Genomic DNA, 27,310 nt, shown 5'->3' with positions numbered 1-27,310 from the left:
AATGACTCAAGTGTTACTGTATAAAATAATTCTAAATGATAATCCATTGCATCCCTAGCTGGTCACGAAGGTAACTTTAGAAGCCACTGACTACAAACCGTTTTTAAAATTACTTGATAATTTATCATTGAAATTGTTGTTTTATTGATTGTTTATCGCCCCCTTAATCCTGTGATTACTGAAGTGTTCCTACAAACACCAGTTGCAATATAAGAATGCTGGCGTGGACAACAACTTTGCAACACTGCAAACTGCACACTTCATTAACTAAAATAACCTTTAATCATAAGAAAATGCCATCAGATAAAAAAAAACTACTTTACTTACTCATTGATTCCTACATACTAAAATCCTGTTCGAAATCTCGCTTAGGTGTTGGTAGCTGTTTTTAATGCCTGATCAAAAGTTCTACTACTAATAACAACAACAATAGAACACATTACATAATTGTTGTTATTAAATGAAACATATGGACATTTAACACTTATTTAATAACATTACAGATTGATCTGGATAAACAGGGTATGTGTAACGTTGGTTTATAAGACAGCAGACTAACCGAGTCGCAGAAATTGTAATCAGGTGCTTAAAAAAAAAAGAGTACCCATTAAAATGTTTTTACATAAAGGACCCGATCATGGAACAATGCTACAAGCTACAAGCAAAGGTTGAGCTTCTTGAGTCTGTTCAGTAAGGAGCGTTTTGATTGGTGGATTAAAAGCTAACCGCAATTGGCTAAACAGAACATCCTTCAAAAAAGATATTTATAAATCTTAACCTGTTAGGAAGGTCTCAAAAATACAGCACACAAATCCAAAGCAGTCCCCGCATGTGTGACAATTTGCAAATGCAGGTTCAACAATCCATAAATACATGTAACATTATTATTAAATGTGTGATGGAAATGAATTCAAGAACTTGATATATACATATTTTTGTAAACATTTTAAATGTATTTAGGTAAGATGCATTTGTGTGAGCATTTGAGGAAATATTTATGCTTTTACTTGTGTATTTATGAATTGTGTTTTAAATTTACAAATTGGATTTTGTAAATGTATAATTGAGGCTGATCTGGCTCCATACATCACTAGTAAGATAATTTAGTCTCACTACTTTTAGTGAAGATGATTGTTTATTGTTGTTTCATTTGCGGCAGTTTGTACATCTGCTTGCTGAAGAGATACTCAGCACATTTGTGGCAATGCGTGTTGCAGCGCTGTCATATCTGGCTATTTGTCATACAGCCTATAACATGTTATGACATGTTTTTTTTTTTTTTTTTTTCCTTTAGGTGTTTTGAGTGACCAGATTTAAATCCATCTCTAAAATGTTTCGGAAAGCATTTACACTTGGTCTTTGGACAATAGCTAACCGAGAATACGCATGAAGCGACCAGGAGTAAACAGGCCCTAAGTGTCTTAAAACATGTAATTCAGTCAGCACTTAAGTATATTATTTTAAATGTATGTTACAGTGTACTTTTTTTATCTTTGGGATTTGTTCTGATTTCTAAATACATTTTTCATATCAACTGATAAAATTTAATTCATCTCACAGTGGCTTAGAACTCATTACTGAATAACGTTCTGAAATGCCTTTCATGAATGGAAAATATACTTCTAACGCAGGCTGCTGATAAAAATAGGTGGTCTTTGATGCTCTTTTGTGTCATCTGAAATCGCAAAAACAAAATGTTTGCTATGACATTGGCAGTGCCACAACTAACAGATTAACAACATATCTCTACAACAGTGACTCACAGCTTGTTGTGGTGGAATTGATCTAATTTGTCAAGCCATAAATCTCAGTGACCCCAGAAATCCACCTGTCTCTCTCATGCTCTCCCTGTCTCTCTCGTTGTCTCTCAGTCTTTTTTTTGAATGTCAAAGGCACAGTTGTGGCAGCTGTCAGTTAGTGTGTGTGTGTCTGTGTGACAGGATAATTGGCCCATGACACCGCTCACACTCAGAGCTGGAGATTTTTAATAGCGGGCATCGCACTGTCATGCCAGGAGGTCCATTTGCATAGCGTGTCCCAGCAAACACCATAACCAAGACACCACCTCCACTGATGTTTCATCCTCTTTTATCTGTACTATGATCCTGCAGCATTATAAACAAATTCAGCAGCATATCAGCATGTCTTTTTACACAGAAGAGGCTATTTACACTAACTCCGCCCACCATTGTCTGAGTGAGCCAGACAAAATGATGAAAGAATTCCTGCTGATAACAAGAGCAGTGGTATAGAGAGTAAGACAGGTGGCGTTAGATCCAAGTTTGAATCCGCCTTTTTCCGAACTCATTGTTTTGTCTTTTCCCATCACATATCATCTCAGACAGTGGAAATTAATACCCTAATGGGCATTTAATAGTGGGAATAAAGTGTTTAACGGGTTGGGTTAGAGGTGGGACAAGTAATTAGCCAATAAGGCACCATCCATTTATGAAATTAATAGATATTATCATAAACACTGAATATGTTGTCATTATTGCAGACTGTCTTATAATATTCACCAATACACCAAGGTGCAAATAGTATTTGCCCCTATGGTTACACTTTATTTCAATGGTCTACTTTAGACAATCTACTAACTATAAGTAACTTTGCAACGACATGTCAACTAACTCTCATTAGAGTATTAGTAGACTGGTAGGTTAGGGTTTTGGTTAGTAGAATAAGTTGACAGTTACTTATAGACAGAACTCTATACTTATACGTGAACTTATATGTGAACTCTAATGAGAGTTAGTTGACATGTAGATACATCTAAAACGGACAATAAAAAAAAGTGTTAGCAAATATACTTTTTGAAGTTGACTTATGCAATGTTCGTCATCATGGAAGCATCCATTGGTTTTCCAGGAAAAAGATGGATGCTTTCTTCAGTTTTGTGTATACGGACATCAGTGCAGATAAAGTTCCTTTATCTAAACCAATCCCTACATCCCTAGTCTTAGTCAATCAAACGTTCTATCTAACTTTCTCTTTCTGATTAAAAGTGAACAGCGTGAAGGTGTGTAGAGCCACTGAAATCATCCTGTGTACTCCCAGCGGCTTAGATCTGCCAGTGTCTGTGTCGGCGATGTGTCTGTCTGGCTTTAATTAGGATAGAGTGTTCCCAGCTGAAGCTCTCACCTGCTCAATACCCGCCGTCAGCTTGTGCTCTATCAGAAGACCCTGTCCCTTCCTCTCAGCATGGGCCAGAGTCTGTTTCTCTCATTTCAGGCAGAAGCTGTTATCAGTTGTGTGATTCCTGAAGCTTTAATTGAAGGAGTTGACTGAAAGCTCAAGGGGTCAGTGCCCGGAGTACACAATGAATAATATTGGGAGTGTTGCTATCTTTTTAATGCAAGTCAATATACGCTTGATCTCGGCTTGGCTAATGATGAAAGTGGCAGTTCACAATGTGATGGCTAAATGGAGAATGAATGTAAATTAAAATAGAGCTGAGTCATAAAAAAACACATTCAGATTAGTAAAGTTTTGTTTTATTTTGAGTCTCCCAATATGGTTTGAGTTGATTGAAACCTGTATATTTAATGCATCATTAAGGAATTATTCAAAATGCCTTATAAAAACACCTCATAATCAGTATTGTGTCCTCAGAAATATTTGCAACTGCATTTATATTGGATTGTGATACCACTTCAGGTTATTATGTAATATAGCCTACTTTAGTGTAAGACCTGTAACCATGAATAATGTTCAATAATAATAAATGTGAATAAACATATATTAATGTGTATTAAAGTTTTACCTAAGTATCTATTTAAGGCATTATGGATACCTTTAAAATGCATTGTATTTGCTTTATAGAAAATATGTGTAACGTTAACGGATGGGCAAAGACACACTCACACGTGGGCTTCTTTGCACTTGACTTTATCTTTTGAATAGAGAAAGGTATAAAACACTGGCTGAATACTGCAGATATTCACAAAAGACTAGAAAAGTAGAAATTACACATTCACACAACTCATAATACAAATAATTGTCAGCATTTTAAGACAGAGACAATAACCAAGAAATGAACTCGTTGACACTTGTGTGACGCATGTGGAATTGTACAACAATCTCAACAATCGTGTTAAAGCGTTAAAGTAATTACATACATTCAAATACATGTATGAAAGAAATTCACAAAAAGATTCACTTAACCCGTGATATTATCACAATTAATCTGTTAATGAATTAGAGCGTGAAAAATCTTACATACCCACTGCAGCGACACTCCAATCTGCTGCAGTACGGCAAGAGAAGCGGAAAAAATTGTATGTCTGCAGTACCATAAATAGCTACAGGAGGGGAGCTTTTAAACACTGAATACAACCAAATGCCTTATTTCATGGAATTCACTCATCAAAACTCTTTAAATTAAGTGTTCTTTTTAACCCTGTTACATATGTTTATTATTAAAAATAAGCAAATTACAGTTTTTTTATAAAGAAAGTAATACATTAGATAGTTAGGAATAGGTAGGAAAACTTAAACACCCATAATGCACTGGGCATGTTGCCGTCCAAGGGTACTCCTACCAGTCTGCTATGGATACACTTGACCAGAGTCGTATACAACCTTGCTTTATGCCCGGTACACATTGTATGATTTTGGACTTCCCCATTCCCAAGATGACCAATCATGGCGATTTCTGTGGTTGTAGTTTCTTAACGCTGGTCCTACGTCATACAGTGAGAGACGTTCAAAGATGGCCGTTTTCACAGTCTTTTGACCAAAGGTGCGATCATTTTCTGGCAGTGTCAAAAATTTTGCATGATCATCTAAGCATGATCATCACAGTGTGTTTGCTGCTACGACCTATGTTTACTGACTACTGGCGCTTAAACTTAAACTTAAAACAACTTACCTCAAGCTCCATTTGCAAAATTGGCATGCCAAGTTGACCTCTTTTCCCTATCCATGACCACGTCCATATTCTCCTCTTTCGCTTACTCCTCTTTTTTCAGCGCACATAAAAACCACAATTGCCAAGGTGTGATTCATCTTACTCTATTTGTTTTACTAGCACATGCTGATGACATTTTATTCTTTTAAACTAACTTGCGTTGTAGCTTACGATTCAGTAGGTGTCAAGTCTACATAAATGTCGTACCCAAGTTTATTAGATACATGTCATACAGTGTGATTTGTAAGGATCTTATAGGATTGCCAAATTGTACAGTATGTAGCAGGCATTAGTAGGAAATACTAGTTAGTAAACTTTTCGTCATAATGGTATTGACTTGTATTGTCCCTGGCTGCAAGAATTCAAAGAGTAAATGTAGCGGGAGTGAGTTATTTTCAGTTTCCAGTGAAGGACCCAGCACATTATAGGCAGTGGCTAGGCTGCAAAGAATCGTAGCTAAATATGGAGAAAGCACCACAATGGAAAATCTCCAAAACCTCCCTGTTTGTAGTCAACATTTCAAACAGTGTTGCATTTTGTTCTATCCAGTGGACTTTCGCTGACAAATAAACAATTTTTTTTTCTATCATGGTAACACAGAGAGAGTTAATTTCAGTTCTGACATTTACAATACAAAGTGGGTTCAAATCTGCAAGGTTACACTTTTAATTTATCAAAAGTGACAGTAAGGACATTTATAATGTTAAGGGACAAGTCGTAGTTTTTTAGGTATTTTATTATCTAAAATCAATATTTTTATTCATAAATATGTCTTCAATGGTGTACAAATACTTCTGCCAATTATCTGACTTATCCTCGTAAACGAAGAATTTATTATCTTTATATACCTGTGACGGGTAGGTCCACGGAGGCTTCCATGTCGTTCCGCCATCTTTAAAAACTATAATAGCAGACAGGGTCAAAAAGTACTAGGCCAACGCATTTCCACAACGCGTTTTCGTTCAGAGCCAGCGTCACGTAACTGAAAGCAGCAGAAACGGAGGAGCAGAGCAGTGAGAGACGCTTGTCACAGCCCCGGCAAGTTTGAAAGGCTGCATTGCACTGTTATTATTCATACTGTAACATTCGTTTGTTTGTTGTGTCAAGTTGCAGTTTGTTTGAAATAACAAACCTGTTCACCCTAAGGAAAACTCGACAAAGTGCTATTAGAAGACATCCTGTCATAGCTTTTTGGTACATAACAGCTACCGTAGATGCAACACACATTTGAAAAAGCGAGGCGCTGGAAAGCACAATTCGTTTGAATGCTAAATACAATTTCACCGCTAGATGGGAGAAATTCCTACACAATGTCCCTTTAAAAAAGATTTCGGCAACACTTTATTTTAGGGTCCAATTCTCACAATTAACTAATTGTTTATTAGCATGCATATTACTAGGATGTTGGCTGTTTATTAATACTTATAAAGCACATATCAGTGACCATATTCTGACCATATTCTGTATCCCTACATCCCCTATACCTAAACTTTACAACTACCTTACTAACTATTAATAAGCAGTAATAAGGAGTTTATTGATGCTAAAGTATTAATTTATTCAAAGTTAATAGGGAGAAATGGACCATAATCTAAAGTGTGACCAAAATTGTTATTTCAAATAATATGAACAATCTATGAACAATCAAATATATCAGAGGATGCAGGATATTATATATCAAACTCACACTACTCATATATTGAACCTGCTGAAAGCAGAAACAAAGCTTGCAGCTCTAGAGTCGGCATCCCAGCCTCCCTAGTGTCTCTTTGCTATTAGTAGAAAGTTAGTCTTTTGTCTTTATTGACAAAGAAAAAACTGTGAAGATCCTATTATTAAGCAATAAAGTACAAGGTATAAGCTATTTTTTTGTTCTCATTTCAAAATCCTATCTGCTTTGCTGTGTACTGTCTTCAGAAATAGCTACCATACACCATCATAACTGAAAAAAACCCATACCAATTTAGAATGCTCTACATACAGTAGGCAGCAACTCTGTGCAGCACACAAACTGAACAAGAGACAGTTGATTCCAATAGTATTGTGACAAGGACTGGGATCCATATGCGGTTTATTGATAAACAGCAAGTTTACAGTACAGGCAGGTGTGGGTCTTATCACCAGTGTAAACGCCAATGTCAGAGGCAACATGATAATCGAGGTCATAACCGGGCAAAGGATCAGGGCAGGCAGCAAACACACCAAGTAACATTCCAGTTAGGGTCACAGGCAGACAACAAGAAATCTTCAGTGGCGTTTGTTACAAGTATTTGATGTTAGCATGATGCTAAGCTAATGGCGCAATATACAATAGTACATTATTGTGTATTATTGCTACTTGTCTGTATAGAATGAAATTGATTGTTATTTATATTTTGGACATTTGCTTTAAAATGCTGCCTATCTACATATAATTAGGTTTTGAAACTGAGCCATACTCAAAGCCAAGTAAAACACTTTATTTGTCCTGTCCTAACCGGCAACTAATAATGAGAGTTAGCTTACAGTTGCAAATTAATGAGAGTTGGTTGAAATGTAGTAGCAAATTTACTTATAGTAGAATGTTTAAAGTGGACTATCGAAAGTGTAACTCAAAGTCCTGTTCATAATCTGCAGGTCAAAGAAAGTTTTTTTTTCTTCTACAAATTGATGAACAAATAACAGGTGTTTTTTTATGTTTTTATTTAGTTTATGAAGCCACTGTAAACTGAAACATTATATATCCTATAATAATTGTACAAAACAATATTTTGTACATGCAACTTAGGTAGTTTTATTGTAAATGGAAAATGTTAGCATCTTTCTTACATTTTCTAACAAATTACCCATCAACTACAGACAGATCCATTGTGTTGACCATGTTTTCAAGGTTTAAAATCATGCCTTCTTCAAAAATATATTTTTATTCTCCAGTATTTTTTTTTATTATTATACTTGTCCTTTGAAAAACCACCAAACAAAAGACTTATAATGCAACATCACAAGCTTTTTTCAAAAAATTATAATATATATTCTTGCACAAAGATCCATGCATAAGTATATGGAATTTTTCAATGCTCTTTTTCCCAGTAATATTACCTTGTGTACAGTACAGTTTTGATATTTCCATCTTCTCTCTATTTTTCACAGTGTTTGCCCATCCCAGGTCATGGATTTGTGCTGGACAAGTATAAATGTCACTGCAAAAACGGCTTTTATCATCCAAGCAGAGTTGCAGTCAATGGCTTTAAAAGTAAGTACTATGATAAAATGTTATGGGTCAATGAATCGTTTGAATAAAAACATGCGTTTTTAGAAAATCTTCATAACATTTCATGTAGTAAATGTTTTTTTATAATATAATATATGCTCATGGATAGAATAAGAAATGTGTTATTGTTCATATGCTTATTCTCTAGCCCTATTTGTCCAATATACAGTGGGGTGTAGAATTATACTTATAAAAATGCTTCTATTTTGCATTTTCATTTTAATTACAAATTATATTAACACTTTGTTTTAAAAAGTATGAATACCAGAGTGTTTAGCATTTCATGTTTAATGACTTCTTTATTCAATGCCATATCTTTCCTTTGTTTAAAATGATTCAAAACGTTCCGTTTTCTTTCAGGTTTAAATTAGATTTCAAGTCCCGCATTTTCAGTGTGGACCCACTGTGCAGTTAGATGCAATGTCTTACATAAATATTGTAATCACCCTCTCAGACATGCACACAAAGGATTTTTTGAGCACTTAGCATGCCTGATTTCCCTCTCATCTTATTGGAGCACTAAGACCACACCCCTTATGTTTAATTAATTAGCTCTCTGAAAAAAACCCTCTGTCACTCTAGAGTTCTCCCACAGTGAGCATGCACTCCAAAAATTGGCATACACAAACTCACAAACACACTCATGTGTAAAAGAGACTGGCAGAAAGAGAAACATGTGATCAGCATTATGCTGGCAGTATCAGGCCCCCAGCAGGGGCCCCAGCACATGGCACACTTTTACACCTCACTGAACACATATAATGCTTCAAAATCTGCTTTAATTTTTAATGTTTCATTCTCCCATGTTAGAATCTGTTGCTTTATGCAGAGGTTAATTTGTTTATATAGTTTCTGTCTATGTGAGACCACTCAAATTGGCCTAAAACACTGAACAGTTCTGCCATGAATTTGAGGTTTTGGTAAAAGTCATAGATTTTCATCTGCTTGAAGAACAGATTGTAAAGCTGTATAACACACAATAAGTGTGTTCCTGGGAGAAGTCGGCTGTGTTCTCTGTATTTCTCTTTTATCTGGAAATGGTCTCTGTGCAAACAAAAAAAACACGAATCTGTGAAAACGATGACATCATTCACATGCATATGACGTGTTCAATCTATAGTGTTTCAGAATACAGTGTTTTAGTCGTTTCACGGATCCGTGTGAATGGGGATCTTTTTGTGCACGGAAAACTCAAAGGAAAAACTTCTCTATTTTAAGCATATCATTGTCATATAAAGAAACCCTAGTCTGTTAGTTACTTCAGTTCTCCTCCTTTCTCTCCTTGTTTGTTTCTATGGTCACTAATTGATTTTGTTCCTCAGTTCAGGTGTGTTGTGTTAATTATCTAGTTTCTACCTCTGTTGTGCTGTGTATATAAGCCCTCAGTCTGAGTTAGTCTTTGTTCTGGTATTAGGGGGCTTTTACACTGGGCTCGTTTGCTGCGGTCCGAGCCCGGGCGCGATTGTTCCCGGCGCCCCCCCGCAGCGTTGGTCTGGTTTCTCGGTCAACTTGATTCTATCGAACTCTGGTGCGTTTGCATGCATCTTACGTCATTGCAAACGTGCACGGCGCATGATAGAAAACACGACGCAGGTCAATATGCATAGGTTAACTGTGTGTGTCGCATAAGCTGTCTTTCCGCTGCTTGCAAATGGACTCTTTTGAGGAGACAGTGGATTTCCATTAATTTGTTTCCATGATTGCACGCACTATGTGCGAATAGACTGCAGACTCACTCTTGCTCGTATCCAAGGTAAATCGTCATCCCTTAAGTGTGTTTTATTTAACTAAATACATCATAATCAGCTAAAACGCATGCGCAGGATACTTTACTTCCTGAAGAAGTGCGCACCCGAGTCCGTGTTGCTTTCACATACACGCGAACCGCAGCACGGTTCAGGAGAAACTGAACTCAGACCACCTCCTCCAGGTAGTCTCGGGTTCGGTACCCCAGTTCGCACCTGGGTCCACATGACAGCGTTCACATTAGCGATTTTTCATGCGAACCGTGCCCCGTTCCGAACTAAACTGCCAGTGTGAAAGTCCCCTTAGTTGTTGTGCAGTGTTTTTTTTTTTTTCTACAAATTCCTGTATTTTGGTTGGTGTATTAAAATAAACTTCCTTTGGATCTTAATTCCTGCAAGTGTCTGAACTACACAGTGTGACAGGCGGGGAAAGAGTTCATATCTGCTAACACTTTATTTTGATGATCACCCAACAGACATTCTACTGAATATAAGTAACTTTGCAAATACATGTCAACTTATTCTACTAACCCTTGAGGGGGTGGGTGCAAAATGGTCCTACATTTTTAGCACAATCTATTTTTGATCTAAACTATTATTAACTAAAATAATAATAAAGAATGATGTTTGATGTCCCATTTAAAGTTGTCTCTCCACATTGAACTAAATGCAGGGGTGTCCACTGTCTTGAAGAGTTTAACTACAACCCTAATTAAACACACCAGCTCCCAAGTGTTTCAGGATTACTAGTAATTTCCATACTGGTATGTTGGCGATCAACAGGACCTTGACCCTCCAGGAGCAGGATTACTCACTTCACCTTCAAAATCCCATTGTTGGTGTCACTTACTGTATATTATTGTTGTTCAGTATCTTGCAATGTGGGTTATCACATAAATCAGCTAAAGTGGTATTTGTTATAGTTTTTATATTTTTTATTTTATTGTTTCTTGTGATACCATCGCTTATGGTTAGATTTTAAGAAAAATTCAAACTATTAAATAGCATGATGTTGTCATCATGAAAAGATGTGATATGTGTAACTGAGGCAGAAGCAACTGGCGCATCAAAGTGAATGCCCAGATGGTGTGTACACACCCATCCACCCTGGCTAGCGCATGAAACAGTGTGAATTGCCTACTGATGAGACCACCAATGACTGGAGGATAGGGTGGGCTGGATCGCTTTAAATGTCATGTCTGTGCTGCTACTTTTCATGATTGTTCATGCTTTTTTATTGGTGTGATCATATGCAAATGCATGCAAGTGGTAAGATACAGAGATTGAAAATAACTGCAGAGTTGTTTAAACACTAAAAAAACACTCTAAAAAAACAAGGGATGGGTAAATATAGGAGACATGCTTTGTTTATTTAACCCAGCATGATGGGTTGATTTAACCCTGCATACTTGGTTGATTCATTTTTACTATAGTACTTTTCTTTTTATTTTACTTCATACATGAATTAATATTTACAGATTAACTCAAACCCTCTAAACCTAAAAAAAAAAACTCAACACAACAAGTGGTTTGCATGATAGCCATTTCCTTTATTGTTTATCATATTTTACAGTATAGCATATTTTATATAGTTTTGAATACATATTGCATACATTTAAGCTCGTTTAAGAAATATAAGAAGTAAAAGTTTAATATTTAGAAGCAGTGTCAAGAAGAATTCAAGTCTCTGTCCCGTATCCACCGTAACGGCGCTGGATCTCGTGCCGGAACTTGTATCATGTTCAGTGGGGGAACTTCTATCTTCAGACCGCCGCCCTGTGTTTCACTCGTAGCCAAAATATGCTGTGACTGACTCCATAACCTGTTCATAAACAATCAGTGTACAGTTCTGAGAACATATTTTAACTTTCGAAGCATTTATATTCTGTATTTTTTTTGAACAAAATGATAAAATTTTATGCAAGGCATCAGGCGTTTCCATCATGCGAAAAGACCGACGCGACACTCGTTTAGGTGACTCACATCGTGCCCCTATATGTATGAACCTATATTTTACAGAAGACACATACCAATTTTACAGAGCTGCACTGCTCCCTCCTGAAGAGGTTGCAAAAAGTCTGCGATCAATAACTCAACCCCTGGGTTGTTATACCTGACCCAGGATCTGGGTAACACAAAAAGTACCCATACACTGGGTTGTTACGTCTGTCCCAGGCTCTGGGTTATACAAAAACTACCCAAACATTGGGTTATTACGTCTGACCCAGGGGCTGGGTAACACAAAATCTACCCAAATACTGGAAAAAAATAACCCAAAAAATCGACCCAAAAGGCTCAATCCAGGATTTGGCTAGAAAAAAATAACCCAAGATTTTTTTTAGAGTGAACGAACATCATGTAACATCATTACATTTTTTTTTTAGGGAAAGCTGGTGTGAAGGGCACGGAGAGTTTACCACATCACAGGGAAGTTCCAGAAAGTACCAGCCACTGTATGCCCTGCCAGGAAGGCTGTGATTTCTGCAAGGACAACACACCCTGCGTGGCCCGGGGTGACAGCGCCCTGCGTATGGCGGTGCTTTCCTTCCAGGTCTTGTGCATGCTGGTGGATTTCATCAGTATGGTGCTGCTCTACCATTTCCGCAGGAACAAGGTAAGCATGTGCTGCCGGAGGGAGCTAATTAAGATGGCAACTGTTTCCATGAAGCACATCCTGTTCTTATTGACACCGGGGTGTTTCCATGCTGAGTTAAATTACAATTAGTCACTTGTAATCTGAGCGTACAGTATCTTGCCTGTTAGGTCATATTTTATTCCCTGTTAAATTAGAAATCACACAGTTTTTAGATACATTATTACAAAAAAAGTCAAAAAATGCAAGTATAATCTACATTGTGCACCGCTTTCATCATCATGCTACAACTACATCTTTGCTTCCATCTGAGTTTTCAGAATGTAAACTATTCTCTATCAGTAATTAAATTCAACAGACAACAAAAGTGCAATCACTGCAGGTTCTCACTTTGCAGTTTTTACATTTTTACTTAAAGATTCAAGGCACTATGTCTAGGGGATAAGAAATTGTATATTTTAAGCTTGTATTATAGTTAATTAAAGAGATATTTAGTGCATAGACAGGTTGAGACACAAATAATGTTGATAAAGGAGAGAGAATGGAGTTTCCAGTTGACTAAATTAATGGATTACACCATTTGAAGGGAAAGAGACTAAATTTACAAAGGAATTACAGAGGAAGGAGAAAGAGGTGTTGTTTGTTGCAAATTACCTTAAAGATCAGTCCTCGACTACACTTAGGGATCTTATTTATCTACAGTGTCAAGGTTCTTTCCATGGCATTATGGATAATGTATAGTCAGACAATCATTATCACAAAAGAAACCTCAATAGGGTGATCAGAACCCAACACAAAACTGAGGATGACTGCATTATCCTACATGGCTGCTTCCCAGAATAAATAAATAAATGGACATAAAATAAGTTGAAAATTAGTTTTCTGAGTGAGAAGAAAGAGGGCGCTGAGCGAAATTAACTAGTACAGCTATTTTTCAGCAAAATTGACTGGATAATTGACAAACCTGGAAATTCTGTCATCATTTACTCACCCTCATGTCGTTCCAAACCCATAAGTCTTTCTCATCTTCAAAACACAGATGAAGATATTTTTACTCTTGGCTATAATTTTCACACATACAGTAGATAGAGCTCATCAAATATGGTAAACAGATGTTCAAACACACTTGCTTGACACAAGAATAAACCACATTTGTTCTCGCATGTCAAGCAAGCACAGTTTAGCTTTGGTTTACCATATTTTTCTGATAATCAATGTTTATATGTGAATATGTTCATCATACTGTATACAATGACTGTGTCTCTTCAGAAGACCACTCAATTCATATGGATTACTTTTACAATCTCTTTATGAACTTTATAAAGCTTGAAAAAGCTTTGGTAGACTTTCAATGGAGGAACAGAAATCGCTCAGGTTTCATGAAAAATATCGTCATTTGTTTTGAATATGAATGAAAGTATTACGGGTTTGGAAAGATACGAGTAAATAATTAAAGACAATTTTGATTTTTTGGTGAACTGTCCCTTTAAGGATTTCTGTGCAACATGGTTCAGTCCAACCTGTACTTTAACACTGACCTTCTGTTTGATAATGTCAGTTAATTGCAAGCCCAGTCTCTGGATTGTCTCCCTGTTAATTAGATTAATTTTAATTATTATTTTTTTCTCTCTTAGGAGGAGTCTGTAGATTAGTACACAGATTATGAATGCAGACGGCTACTTATTACACTTAACACACCATTGGTGTATACGCAGAGTATTTCAGAAGCGTACACCGCACATGCTACTGCCTCAGCTTCAGCAGACGTGCAGTCTGTGGTCTGAGTAATAGTGGACTGGATTCACACTGACTGCGAGGAAGGTTCATTAATCCCTGCAGTGAGGCGCCGTTTAGGCTGTCGATATGTAGGGCACTCAGTTTTGATAGTGCCAGCATTTTAATTTACTCTGGAAGCATGCTCCGTCTGGGCGCTGCCTGAAAGCGATCCATAAATGCTGGAGAAGTCTAAATGAAAGCGACAGAGTTAGGATTAGAAATTTTGTTGTGTTTCAGCTCGCGCTGTCAAGTGCTTTCTATTGGCCGTTTGATTTCAGAAAGGAGTTGACAGCTTACCTGTTGCCTCTTAATGGAATTCTCATTGTCTCTGCTTTAAGGAGACATACTTGAGCCAGCCGGCCAAACTAAATATACATGGCGCACTGTCAGAGAATTTTTTTTTTTTTTTGCTTTGCTGGATAATATAAATTCCTCAATATTTAGTAACTTCTATCTAGTTTGAAACTAACTCTGTACTTTATCGGGTTGCACCATTTGTTTTTAAGGTAGAATGTAGCTTGTAGGTCGTAAGCGCCCCGTAAAGTAATGCGTAGTCACATAATCATATTTACCCTCAATGATACAATCCGCTTGTGACATATCGTATACTGTTTCTGGGAGCCTACACTCTGTTTCAAGTGAGAATACTATTACAACCCCTGTTTATGAGGCAGAACCTGATTTCATCAAGTACAAGTACAACATGTTCCTGGATCAACATCTTTGTTGATTCTGGAACAACATTCAAATCAACCAATCAGATTTGAGGAACAAGTTGTCAAGATTAGGTATACACCCCAGGTTAGGTGCTACTGTAGATCAGTGTTACTCACCTATCATTTCCCACTGATTTTAGGGATAACTTATGGGTAGGTTTAGGGGTAGGAATATGGTTAGCATTCAATTTTGGAACAGGAATGTTGTTCCAGGATTAACAAAATATGTTGACCCATGAATGCGCGTCTAACTCTGCAAAATCAGGACGTGCGTTTATGAGCACATGAGTTGTTTGCTTTTGGGATCTGATGGATCGTTTGAACTCGGATACGGTATCGCACAACGTCAGACTTAAAAGGCGAATAGCATCTTTCAAATATCTGAGTAGAAGTAGTGTTGAAATGCCATGAATTTCAGTTTATCTTTGATTCTAACTTATTTTGCCTCACATAACTAATGGTAAAAATATTTTTCCTTTGAAATATGGTACTACTTTATCATGAGTAATATTTTATTTTGTTTTATTTGCCAGAATATCAATTAAAATTGGGGGTGGAATCTTTTGAGCAACCACCCAGAACACTGTGCACTAGCTTGGCAACTAAAGGCGTTTTAGCAAGAACTTCTTATAGCAAACACCTCTCTAATATTCTTTGGAAAGTGTGAAAAAAAAGTGCACTGCTTTGAAACTTAAAATGAATCAAGATGTGAATGTCATTGTGAAACATAGCAGGTTTATTCCAGAGCAAGGCATTAGTCTGAAGAGAACAAAAATGAATCAACCCCTGTGAACACAGTAGAATAGTCCAAGGAGAATGCATTTGTGCGCAAAGGGATAAGTTATGCAGTAGTCACAAATGGAAGGTTTCCACTGACCCATTTCTAGCAAAAGAATAGTTTAAGGAAAGTTTTCCAATGTGATGTTCCTTTTGTTTCAGAGTATCAGAGCTTCAGGACTCATCCTGCTAGAGGCCATCATGTTTGGAGCACTCCTCCTGTACTTTCCGGTAAGCTTTAATGACCGCAGTCATTTTTACTATGTATTACTTTAGGAGTGTTAAAATGAATGGCATTTTGGTGACTAATATTCTTAGACTTGTACTGCAATGTAATGTAGCCATTAGGAGGAGAATGCCTTTTTAATGGCACTAATTTAAGCATTAAAGAAATGTTGCAGGATCAATTCGAGTTAAGCTCTATGGACTTCTTAATGCTGTTAAATCTGGTGATTTATGTATGATATTTTTAAAAATATGAAAAAGGGATTTGATACATGGAGAAAAATCAATCCGCAGGAAGCACATCAATATTGCATCCACTGAAGCCACAGATTTTTGTTAGAGCTTAGCTTGTTTTGGTGTGGGAACTTTCTAAAATGCAGCAAAAGTCAATTTTTTTTAAAATGTATGATATTACAACACTAATTAGATGTCCACATGGTGCAGAATGCACTGAAGCAATTTAGAATAGAATAGATATCCTAGCCGAGATATTTCACTGATGGACAATCTGCTGTCGATGTATCGATAAAGTATTGATTTAGACAGATTTTGTCATATGCTTTATTCAGCAGAGCTGTTTGGCTCACAGTAATTGCAGTTTAGTGGCATTCACAGGAAGCTGTGGGCATGTCTTAACATGGAAGGGTAAATGCAATTAAAGTGAACTGATTTAGATGCTTAGCACCTGCAAGGTCCTGGAAAGTAATAATCTTTGAGATAATTCTGGAATGATGGTGGAGGACCATTTTAACCATTTAATCACTCTTTATGTGACCATAAAGCCCCTGATATCCTCAAACTGGTGTGACTTCATTTCGAACAAAATCAGGCCAAAACGTAGTTTGTTTGTGTTCATTTCGGGAGTTCATAACAGCTTAGCAAAGCTCCTTCCATAAAATTTCCCTCTGGCTGGTAAGCACCATCGAACTACCATTGGTCCGTGGCGATGATGTAATAGGTAATGTGGCTCTGAGACTCCGCCTTCTTTTAGGAGGAAATCTTCTCTGGTTAATTTCTTCTGTTCGGTCCATCGAGGTAAGACATCCTCAAGTGAAAACATGAACACAATGGAGAGTCACTTTATAGTAGAAACTGAAGTTGTAATTCTAATTGAAGAGACACTGACACTTTTTTCATGTTTAATACTGTAAATTTGCTTGCTTTCAAACAATCGAAAGCGAAAAAAAAAATAACTTTGCCGTGAGTATATCGATGCTTTCATTTTCTGAGCATTTTTCCTATAGAAAACAAATGTCTTAGTCTGTTTTTAACAATTTAGAATAGTACCAGTTCATGAATGCTGTGAGAAAATGTCTGTGTATAATTTCCCATATTCTTCATTTTCTTTATGCAATATAGAATTTCTTATTTTGTTCCTTTGATTTTGGTGTGAAATATGACTTGGACATCATTGACCATTTTTGTGATATTTGCTCAGGAAATTTAAAAAAAAAACAATATTTGTTAACTTTCTTTTCCCAGACATCTGGTTTTAGATTGGAATTTGTTGTGGTCAATTAAGGCATAGGATCAGATTTTCTTGATTTGGGCTACTTGCAAATGTGAATTTGAATCTAATTCGTATCTATTATCTGGTCACTTAGGTTCAGTAATTCAAAAATAAAAATCATACGTACTGTGACTTAAATACACATCTTTTTTGATGAACATGTTTGAAATTCTGAATTAACACAGTATATTTTGATTTTGTTTTTCTCTGGCAATGTAACTTGTAGCTTATGTTCTGTTTCTGTTTGCCTATGTTCTTTGTAATTGGTTCACTAGTTTGTTCCCATAGTTACTGATTTTGTTCACCTGTTGTTTATTTAGAATCCTCATTACTCCCCTTGTATTTAAGCCCTGCGTTTTCCTTACTTTTTTGTCCTGTACCTTTTATTCTAGCGTGGCTGTTTTTCTTCCTGAAGTTCTCCTACGTGTTTCGGTTGGAATTATTATTAAAGACTGTTTCGTTTGATTTCTCAACTTTGCGTGCATCAATACGGCCAGTGCGTGACAGAATACAGGACCCTCACATTGAGTATGTTTAAATATGGACTTAGCAGTGTTGCTCATCACAGCCTGTAATTCAAAGCCCAGCCAGCCAGCCATCACCAAGCTGCATGGAGCGAACGCTAGAGCCTGCAGTGATGAATGAGCCAACGCTGGAGAATAGGTCAGAGCAAGCCTGAGCCACGGAGCCTGAGCCTTGCAAGATGTCTGATCAGGTGTGTGAGCCAGCAACATTGTCCGCCGTGTGAGTACTCGTGGAGTTCGTGTGTATAGATAGGCAACGCATTCTCATCCTTTGGCGTCATATGTGACGCCATATGACAAAACGCCGAAATACTACGCACATGGCACCCTTTATTGTCAATATAACACGCACTGTGATGGGTAGGTTTAGGTGTGGGGTAGGGTCTGCGTCTCATATTCACGCTAAAGGATGCCAGTCAACTTTATGACGCCTTGGGTTCGCGTGTTATATTCACGCTAAAGGGTGCCATGTGCGTAGTATTTCGCCGTTTTGTCATATGGCGTCACATATGCCGCCAAAGGATGAGAACGGGCTCAGATAGGAGCCCCTTCCATACTTCTACCATTGAGGGTGAGGTGCCGCTGGACTCTGACCTACTTAATGATTTGGAAGAGGATGTTTACCTGCATCTCCTGTCCCCTTTGGTTCTGCCCAGCTCAGAATTTCCAGCCTCCCCACTGGTTCGGCCCAGCTCAGTATCTCCTGCCACCCAATTTCCAGCCTTCCCACTGGTTTCATCCAGCTCAAATTCTCCAAAGTTCCCACCCAGCCTCCCCCTCCCGTGTCCTCGCTCAATATCAGCCAGTCCGTTAGCCCCATCTCTGCTGTTTCCTGTCAACCCCTTGACTCCTGCTCGGCCTTCCCTCTGTGGTGTGGTGTGCAAATGTAGCAATACAAAGTGAACAAAAGGAAGAAAAGATTATAATCCCTGTGAAAATGGGTGAGACGTGAGTGAAGATTTGGGAAAAGAAAGAAGAGATTCCGTGTCCAGTGGAATAACGTCCTGGTTGCGTATGCAACCCACCGTTCCCTGAAGGAGGGAACGGAGGACGTAGTCGACGCGACTGAAATGGGATCACGCTAGGGAGCCTATCATCTTCGAGTACTATTGAACGAGCCAATGTAATTGGCGTGCGTGATTCGCATCACACACTCCGCCCCCGCGGCGCGGGTATAAATACGGAAGTGGATGCACGCACTAGTTGCTTTTCGCTGAGGAGCCGAGAGTAACCCGGGGTCAGCGGTGGTCCAGCGGTAGTGGCAAGGGGACTACGTCCTCCGTTCCCTCCTTCAGGGAACGGTGGGTTGCATACGCAACCAGGACGTTCCCTTTCAGTCGATAACGTCGGACGTAGTCGACGCGACTGAAATGGGATCAACCATTGAACACGCCACTAACGCTGCCACCTTCCAGTGCCTAAACCAAAGCCTCCTGATGCCCCCGCAAACTTAAGGCGGGGAAGGACAGGGCTTAGGCCAGGGAAGTCACTGCTGTTCCTACAGGACCACTGGGAAAGCGTTCCCCGTACGTTGGAAGGAAGGGACGCTGCGGAAGCCACATCCAACCCGAGGGAGGAAATGTGGAGAATACACATATGAACTGGGCGGAAACCGGGCAGTCTAACATATGGAATGTCACTGGGGTGGCTCCAGCCTAAGACGGGGGGAGACACACCGGACAGTGACGGCAGAGAGACTCTGCCGAGGGAAGACACGGGCTCACCGCAGGGAGCCGTATCGTGGAAGAATACACATATGGGGTCACCGAAGGGACCGCAACATATGGACCCAGCCTAACACAGGTTCCACACTGCTTACGAGTGGTAGGCCTAACACCAGACGTTCCGCACGTCCGACGTCGGAGGGGTGTGGAGGAACTCAACAGGGTTCAATTTTAAGGGAACTCAACTGGAGTAGAAAGGCGCACGCATCCAGTCCATAGGAGGGGAATGGCGCAGCAAGCCGACACTTGAACCGGGCTCACGGTGAAACTGGCTTCATGAGAAGGGAGCCCACGGGAAGCAGCGGTTCAACTAGGTGTCGTCCAGCCCCCAACTCTAGAATCTGTTTAGCAAAGTATATCGTCAACGCCCAGGCGGAGCACTTTACACTCATCATAGAGGAGCTCAACACCTAAGTGGACATGTTGCATCTCGGATCTTTGCCGAAATGAAGGCAAGCACTAAGTGCAACTTTGCATGGAAACAGCCTCCCCTCTCTGCTGAATTCCAACAGATATTTGAAGGGCTGGTCTGAGGTCTATGACTTGCATTCTGTACACGTCCAAGCGAATCGGACAGAGAAGCCAGGGCTGGATCTGCCTCCTCCAGGGCAGCGCTTGCAGGCTCACCACCTGCTCCTATTACGGGAGAGGTAGGAACCTTGGGCACAATCCGAGCCGGGGTCTCAGCTTGTGAGAGTTAGCCGGCCCAGACTCCAGGCACAATACGTTGACCGAAAGCGAGCAAGTCCCTACCCTCTAGTAGAGACCACGCGAGCAGGAGAACTGATATAACAGAATTTTTAACTCACTACCTGCAGTGGCTCAGGGGCGGTCTCTGCAGTGCAGTCGCACCAGGGACAAGGCCCAAGAGGATAAAGAGGGACACAAGGATTTACAAGACCTTGCTCCTCAGGAACCTGACGATCAGAACGTGCTTCTGCATACTTCTGCAACGCGATGAGCGTCGTTTAAACACCGAGGCAACATCATTTTGAGGGTGATTTAGGAAAACAGCCTACTGCAACCCATTTTGCAGGAAAGAGAGCACTGAAGTGATCGAAAGCTTTCAGGATCTCCTCAGGGGAGAAGACGCACTCAACGACTAGGTTCCACTTCTAAAGGCGTAAGCACGCTACCCAATTCTAGGGGGTGCTCGCAGAAGTGATGGTAACTAACACATGTTCTTGTGATAGCCACCTGAACCTCCGCGTTCGGATGTAAGACCGCCCGGAATCTCCGGGGGAAGAACGCGTGTGCCATCGTGCCCCGTCCCCGAATCCAGGGGAAGTCAGGAAGGCTGTTGAAGGGAACCAGGTCTAGTTGGGCCAATGAGGGGCAACTATGAAGACCTGTTCCTCTCCTGACATGGCACGTAGGTGCAAGTGACGGGCGCAAAAGACAGGAGCATTGCTCAACACAACATGTGAAGATCACTGGGCTTCAGGAGCATTTTCTGCTCAGCACTTGGGTGTGACAAGTTCACTGAGCTTCAGGAGCATTCCTGCTCAACACCTGCGTGTGATAAACTCACCGAGCTTCAGGAGCATTTCTGCTCAACACTTGAGTACGAAGAACCTCACTGAGCGACAGGAGCATTTCTGCTCAGCACTTGAGTGTGACAAGTTCACTGAGCTTCAGGAGCATTACTGCTCAACACCTGAGTGTGATAAACTCACTGAGCTTCAGGAGCATTTCTGCTCAACTCTTGAGTGCGAGGAACTTCACTGAGCACCAGGAGCATTTCTGCTCAGCACTGCGTGTGATGAATTCACTGAGCTACCTGTGATGGACTCACTGAGCTACAGGAGCATTGCTGCTCAACACCAGAGTGCGATGAACTTCACTGAGTTTCAGGAGCAAATCTGCTCAACATGAAGAGTGATGATTTCACTGACTTGCAGGCGCAAGGCGACCATGAGTCGCAGTCACTTTTAGAAGGCTCACTGGGGTTAAACGCATTTCTGCGGGCCCCTGGGGCCGCTGAGTCCCAGTGTTTGTCCAAGGGTAGTCCGCTCGGTTTACCCAAACACTGGCGGAAAAATAAAACCAGGGGGGCAACTGAGCGGCCCCGGAATGGTCATGACCCAGCCGGACCCAGGGGATGGAGTCTCCACTTGCCCTGGCTATAACTGTCGTGAGGCTCGATGGCGGCACGATTGAGTAAGCGGGAGGAGTGGAATAAGGCGCCCTCAGAAGCGTCTGACTCCAAGGAGGAGGTGACGGGTGAGTTTGTGACATGCAAGGGAAGCTTGCGCAACGGTCGCAATGTCTAACAACTCGAGGCACAAATGCCCGTGTAGTCGGGGGTCGCCCAGGCCCCCGTTAAAACACGCCCTTTGTACATGGCCGCTCTGTTGAAGAGGGTTTGGCAGCAGACCGGGACGAACTATAGTCACACAGGGTGAGCTGCTCTGCCACGGTCACCTCGGGACTCGATCGTGAAGCTAGCGCTGAAGCGGTCACATATGGAGGGAGCCAAAGGCTACGACTACCATATACCCCAGGAGCCTCTGAAAGTTCTTTCAGTGGGACCCTTTCTCACTTCAACACCAGCTGAACACATTCTCATTGGAGAGACATGTTGGACCGAGTACCTCTCCAAAACTAGAAAAGAGATACTCAGCCCGTGGGCGAGATTACTCTCTTCCAGTTGACCTGAAGACCCAACGGGCTCTGGAGCACTCGAGGGGAAGGACACTGTACTGATACTCCACCCTTAGACGCAACACACAGGATGGCCTGCGGTGCGGGAGGTAGAGATCTGAAGCACATGTCTTTCAGGTCAAAGCTGCAGACCAATCTTGGGCCAAGATGGTCACGACCCACCACCTAGTAGCACGAAGAACGAGTTTACAACTGGCCTTCGTGCCGGCTGGAGGAGCGGCTATATCAAATCCTTCGCCAGCAGGATAAGATAAGCACGCACAAGTCAGGAGCACTGCTCAACACTCGGTGTGATGAATATCACTGAATTTTCAGGAGCACGTCTGCTCAACACCTAATGTGATGACTATCACTGACTTGAGCGGGGTAGCCGAGCCTGAGGTGGGGCAGCAAAGTAGAGAGAGTGGTGTTAGTGTGCTGTGCAACACTTACCTGTCTCCACAAGCGGCAGGGGGCGCGTGAGAAGGCGGATGACCGGGTCCTCGAACGCACCAAGCTGCCTGCTGGCGACCAAGGGGGAGCTGAGGGGTGTAAGGCTATACAGGGTCACACCCGCCAGACTGGCCCTCTTGGGACCCAGGAACAGATGAAATTGCTCTCTCTTTGAAGTGTGGGTACCGCTTGCTCCGCTTTTTTTTTTTTTTTTTAGGGAGCCAGCGGCGGAACAGACACACACACAAACAAAGGCTCCACCCGGCCCTCACCCGGGGGGAGGGAGTGATCGTGCCACTCCAAGAGCATCTCATCCATTCCTGGGCGGCCCGCTCCGGAATGCTTTCGCTGTCGCTTGCCACCTGGCTTGGCAGCGCCTGGAGCGGGCTGGGCGTCTCTACTGCGGCCGGCTCCCTGCTGAGGCCTGGGTGGAGGCTGCTGCGGAGGGCCAGCAGAAGCGGCGGCCGGAGAACGCCCACGGCGACGAGCAGGCGGAGGAGCTGCCACCGGCGGCGGGTGGAGGCAGCAGCTGGCCACCGGGGCAGGATGTGCCGGATGACCTCCGTCTGCGCTTGAGCGGCAGAGAACTGTTTGATGCAGTTCTCCACCGCGTCGCCGACCAGCCCAACCTGGGAAATTGGGGAGACCAGGAACCGAACCTTGTCCGCATCCGCCATACCAACCAGGCTGAGCCAACGAAGGCGCTACTGGACCACCAAGGTGGACATCGCCAGACCGATCACGCACGCTACGACACCCGTACCCCGGAGGGTGAGGTCGGATGCAGTGCGGTGCTCACCTATGAGCGCACGGTCTGGATTACCCTCGTGCATGCCATGGGTGCCCTAGCCTGCAGCAACGCCATGGCACGCAAGAGGAAGGGGCTTGCCCACAGGCTTTGTAAGCTCTGCCCGTCGGAACGGACGAAACTCACAGGCCTTAGGGGGGAGACGAGGATCCCCCCAAAAGGCAGCGGCCGCCGGACACAGGTGCACCTGTGTCGACAGACCGCTCCAATGGAGGGACACCTCGCAACCCTTCACCGTTCCTCCATCAAGGGTAATGAGGGGGAAAAGCTATTCAGGCAGTTTCTGGCAGAGAAAGATGCTGTTCACCACCTGATAAGCTCTCCATGCATTTCGGGAAAGAAAGGCACTGGGGCGGCGAGCTGAGAACCAGCGCGGCCCGCCCCAAGATACCAAACTCCAGATTCCAACCGAGACTGAACGGGACACGGTGGAGGTTCCACTCGAGCCCGGCAGCCTCGGCGGCCCGTTTCAGCATAGCTGATAATTCTGGATCCGGCTCGGGCAACATTGAACTCCCGGAGGGAGACAATGCAGCCGAGTCATCATCTCCAGAAGTCAGCTCACCCTCTGATGCTGCAATCGGCGTCCTGTCCTCCAGGGGAGCCCCGAGTGAAACCGCTGGCCCACCCATTACAGATGGACCAGCAGACAACACAGGAGGCTCCAGTGGTTGCAGTGGAAGGGAGGAGTGAGGAGCCCACAGGGAATGGTTACCGGGCGGGACATCCAACACTATCCTCCGGTCACCCATCCCACACAGCACCCGAGGGTGGGGCATGGTAATGGGGACTCGCTCTCCGCGAACGAAGGCGAGTCTCGCCCTCAACACTGCGACAGTCATGTTCCCACAGTGAAAACATGAGCTGTCCACAAAAGCTGTCTCAGCGTGCTGTAAGCCAAACACGTGACACAACAGTTGTGACCATCAGAGAGAGACAGGGAACGACCGCACCCAGAAACGCACGGGCGGAATGACATCTTGAAAAAGACGCAAACGCACCCGTGTTGCTCTTTCAGAAAATAGGACCGTCACCAGTGCCGGAGCACACAGGGAAATGACCGCGGCAACACTGAACAGAGAACTGAAACAGTGAAGCACTCACTTTTCCGCCCTCTAACCAGCCATCAACACACACAAACATTTAGAAATTTGTTGCTGTTAAAACAGCAGTTGAGAGCTCAAAGCTCGCGATCACCGCTGCACTCGCGCTGTAGAACACCAGCACTGGGAGAGTCTTCCTGAAGAACACCGACACACTCGCTCGTTGTAGACAACAGCACTCTCAGAGACATCAAACGATCGGCTCCGAAGCGAAAGGCAACTAGTGCGTGCATCCACTTCCGTATTTATACCCGCGCCGCGGGGGCGGAGTGTGTGATGCGAATCACGCACGCCAATTACATTGGCTCGTTCAATAGTACTCGAAGATGATAGGCTCCCTAGCGTGATCCCATTTCAGTCGCGTCGACTACGTCCGACGTTATCGACTGAAAGGGAACTCCTGGAATATTGTTAAAATCTTGGAAAATTGGAAGATCAGATCGCAAAACGGAATATTATGCTGACAAATGGCTTGAATTTATTGGCTCATGTACCTTTCTCATCAGCTAACATGCGTACATCAGCTAAAATGTATTTTATTTCAAGTAACGAAAATGTTTTATATGGTTTTAGTTTACTATAACTAATAACAGTGAAGTAGTTAATACTGATTTTTTTATCCACCAAATCAAGGTTGGTATGTTCTTTTTACAACCTCGGTTCAGTGTCTTTTTGTGGATATGCACATATATTCTGCCTTGAGTATCATCCACACAAACTGGTAAACCCAATAATTACACATATTATGGAGTTGTCTGCTCTTAAAAAGCAACTGTATTAATATAGTTATTTAATATTTTAATTGACTAACAGCCCTAGTTTAAAGTGAATATAATCAGACAGGATTTAAAATTGGCTAGGTGTCAAAATATTGTATCTGTGCATTAGGTCTTGCAGTGTACATGCAGCCTATGAGAATGTGTCTGTTCTTTTAGAACTGCCGTTTCCCCTCTGATTCAGTTTGTGGTTTAATCTGAAGCTCAGAGACAGATAGATCTGCCTGCTCACAGCCCACCGTGTAGCTCATCTGAAGCAGATAGAAGCTCCGCCTGTCTGCTCTGCTGCAATTGCTCCCAATCTAAATATAGACTGGAAAATATTATCCACCCCTTCTCCCCCTCTTCTACTTTAAATAATTCCAGTGTTATCAAGAAGCAGAGATGTATCTCATCTTGTTCCCCTGGCATTCTGCTTTGTTGAGTAATGCAATTTTTTCAGCTCGCAACCTTCTCCTACTGCTGAGCGTGTCACATGCAATAACTTCACTTGGCGGTGTCTGGACTAAGGCGGGGGATGTGGAGCGAGATAGAGAAGAAACCGAATTACATGCACACACACACACATGCTTTTCTGGTTGCTTGTTCATCTCTGTCCACACAAAAGTCACAGGGCACCTGTGTCAGTGAATTTATGAGGCATACACAGATTCTCTTTCTACTATATATCTGACGCTTGTCATTTTTAGTGTTGGGGTTAACCTAAGTAACGCGAGTTAGGTAATCAAATTACTATTTCAAGTAATACGTAAAAGTAATGCATTACTTTTAAATTTACAACCCCTAACCCGATTCACATCGCAGAAATTCATAGGAAATCACCCCCTTTTCCTGTGAGGTTGGAACTAGTTTAATGCTCCCCGTCGTGAAATCTTGGGGGGACCAACTGCAGATCTCTCTAAATTTCAAGCATCTCTCTTATTTAATTCAAGGGAAGTGATTCCTTCATACGTCTTACACACCTTCCCTCCATGCTGAGCATTTCCACCCTCCATCAATCCGTGTGAGCCTGAATTCCATATACAATCTTCTTCTTAGGCCTGCTTTCTGTTCCACCTTTTTTTTCATCTGCCCTCTCCAGTTGTCCTCCTCTTTCCCCTCTATGCCCAAATGGTCTGCTGCCATCCTGACCCTGGAACCCGGCCCATCGGGAGGCTAATGAAAACCACTGCTGTGTTCTTGTGCGTTTTGACTAGCACAGGATGGAGTGTGGCCTTATGCTTTGAGTCTGTCCAAGTCACTGCCTTTCCATGGATAAAGTGGATCAGAGAATGCCCGCCGTTCTCCAGTCTGTGTACCTGGCATCAAAATCTTAAACCAATCTTCCGCCTTATGTTACCGAGGACCATAATGGCTTTTCACGTATTGCCATTAAAAAAAAGAAGATATTTTGAAGAAATGTTTTTGTCCATACAACGAAAGTCATTGGGGTGCTGAACAATTATTGGACCCCATTGAGTTCCATTGTTTGTATAAAAAAACACAGACATGGTGATGCTCAGGTTATTGTGCTATATCAGGCAGGTCCCTTGAAGGTAAGTCATTTCACTCGACGGCCATCATTGAAATGCCTCTCGGGCAGCTATTTCATTCATGCAAGTACATCTCTTTGAATGGGGAAACATTAAATTATCCAAAGCTTTTCACCAAGCTTATGATAAAATTTCAGATTTGAAATTAGCAATGAAATCTCAAATCTCAAATCATGACAAAAAACTGATTTTTTCCAGTGGGACCAGGCCAATACGCATGTGCAGTCCTACGCGCGTGTCTCAGAA

The 27,310-nt window shown here is 41.8% G+C and overlaps 1 protein-coding gene across 2 annotated transcripts in view; it reads left to right on the top strand.

Moving 5' to 3' along the window:
• The window catches only part of gpr158a (G protein-coupled receptor 158a), a 112,964-nt gene that overhangs the window by 37,594 nt on the left and 48,060 nt on the right, over positions 1 to 27,310 (top strand). For both annotated transcript variants that reach the window (XM_077244232.1, XM_077244233.1), the window contains exons 3-5: positions 8,039 to 8,141; positions 12,289 to 12,518; positions 15,929 to 15,997. In XM_077244232.1, the coding sequence (XP_077100347.1) occupies positions 8,039 to 8,141; positions 12,289 to 12,518; positions 15,929 to 15,997 (402 nt within the window). The remainder of the gene's footprint in view (positions 1 to 8,038; positions 8,142 to 12,288; positions 12,519 to 15,928; positions 15,998 to 27,310) is intronic.

Source organism: Siphateles boraxobius, unplaced genomic scaffold, assembly GCF_051911475.1.
Source record: "Siphateles boraxobius isolate OS27281-9 unplaced genomic scaffold, OSU_SipBor_1 26, whole genome shotgun sequence".
Lineage (NCBI taxonomy): Eukaryota > Metazoa > Chordata > Actinopteri > Cypriniformes > Leuciscidae > Siphateles > Siphateles boraxobius.
Note: the sequence above shows the minus strand (reverse complement) of the source record. Positions and strands in the feature narration are given on the sequence as shown.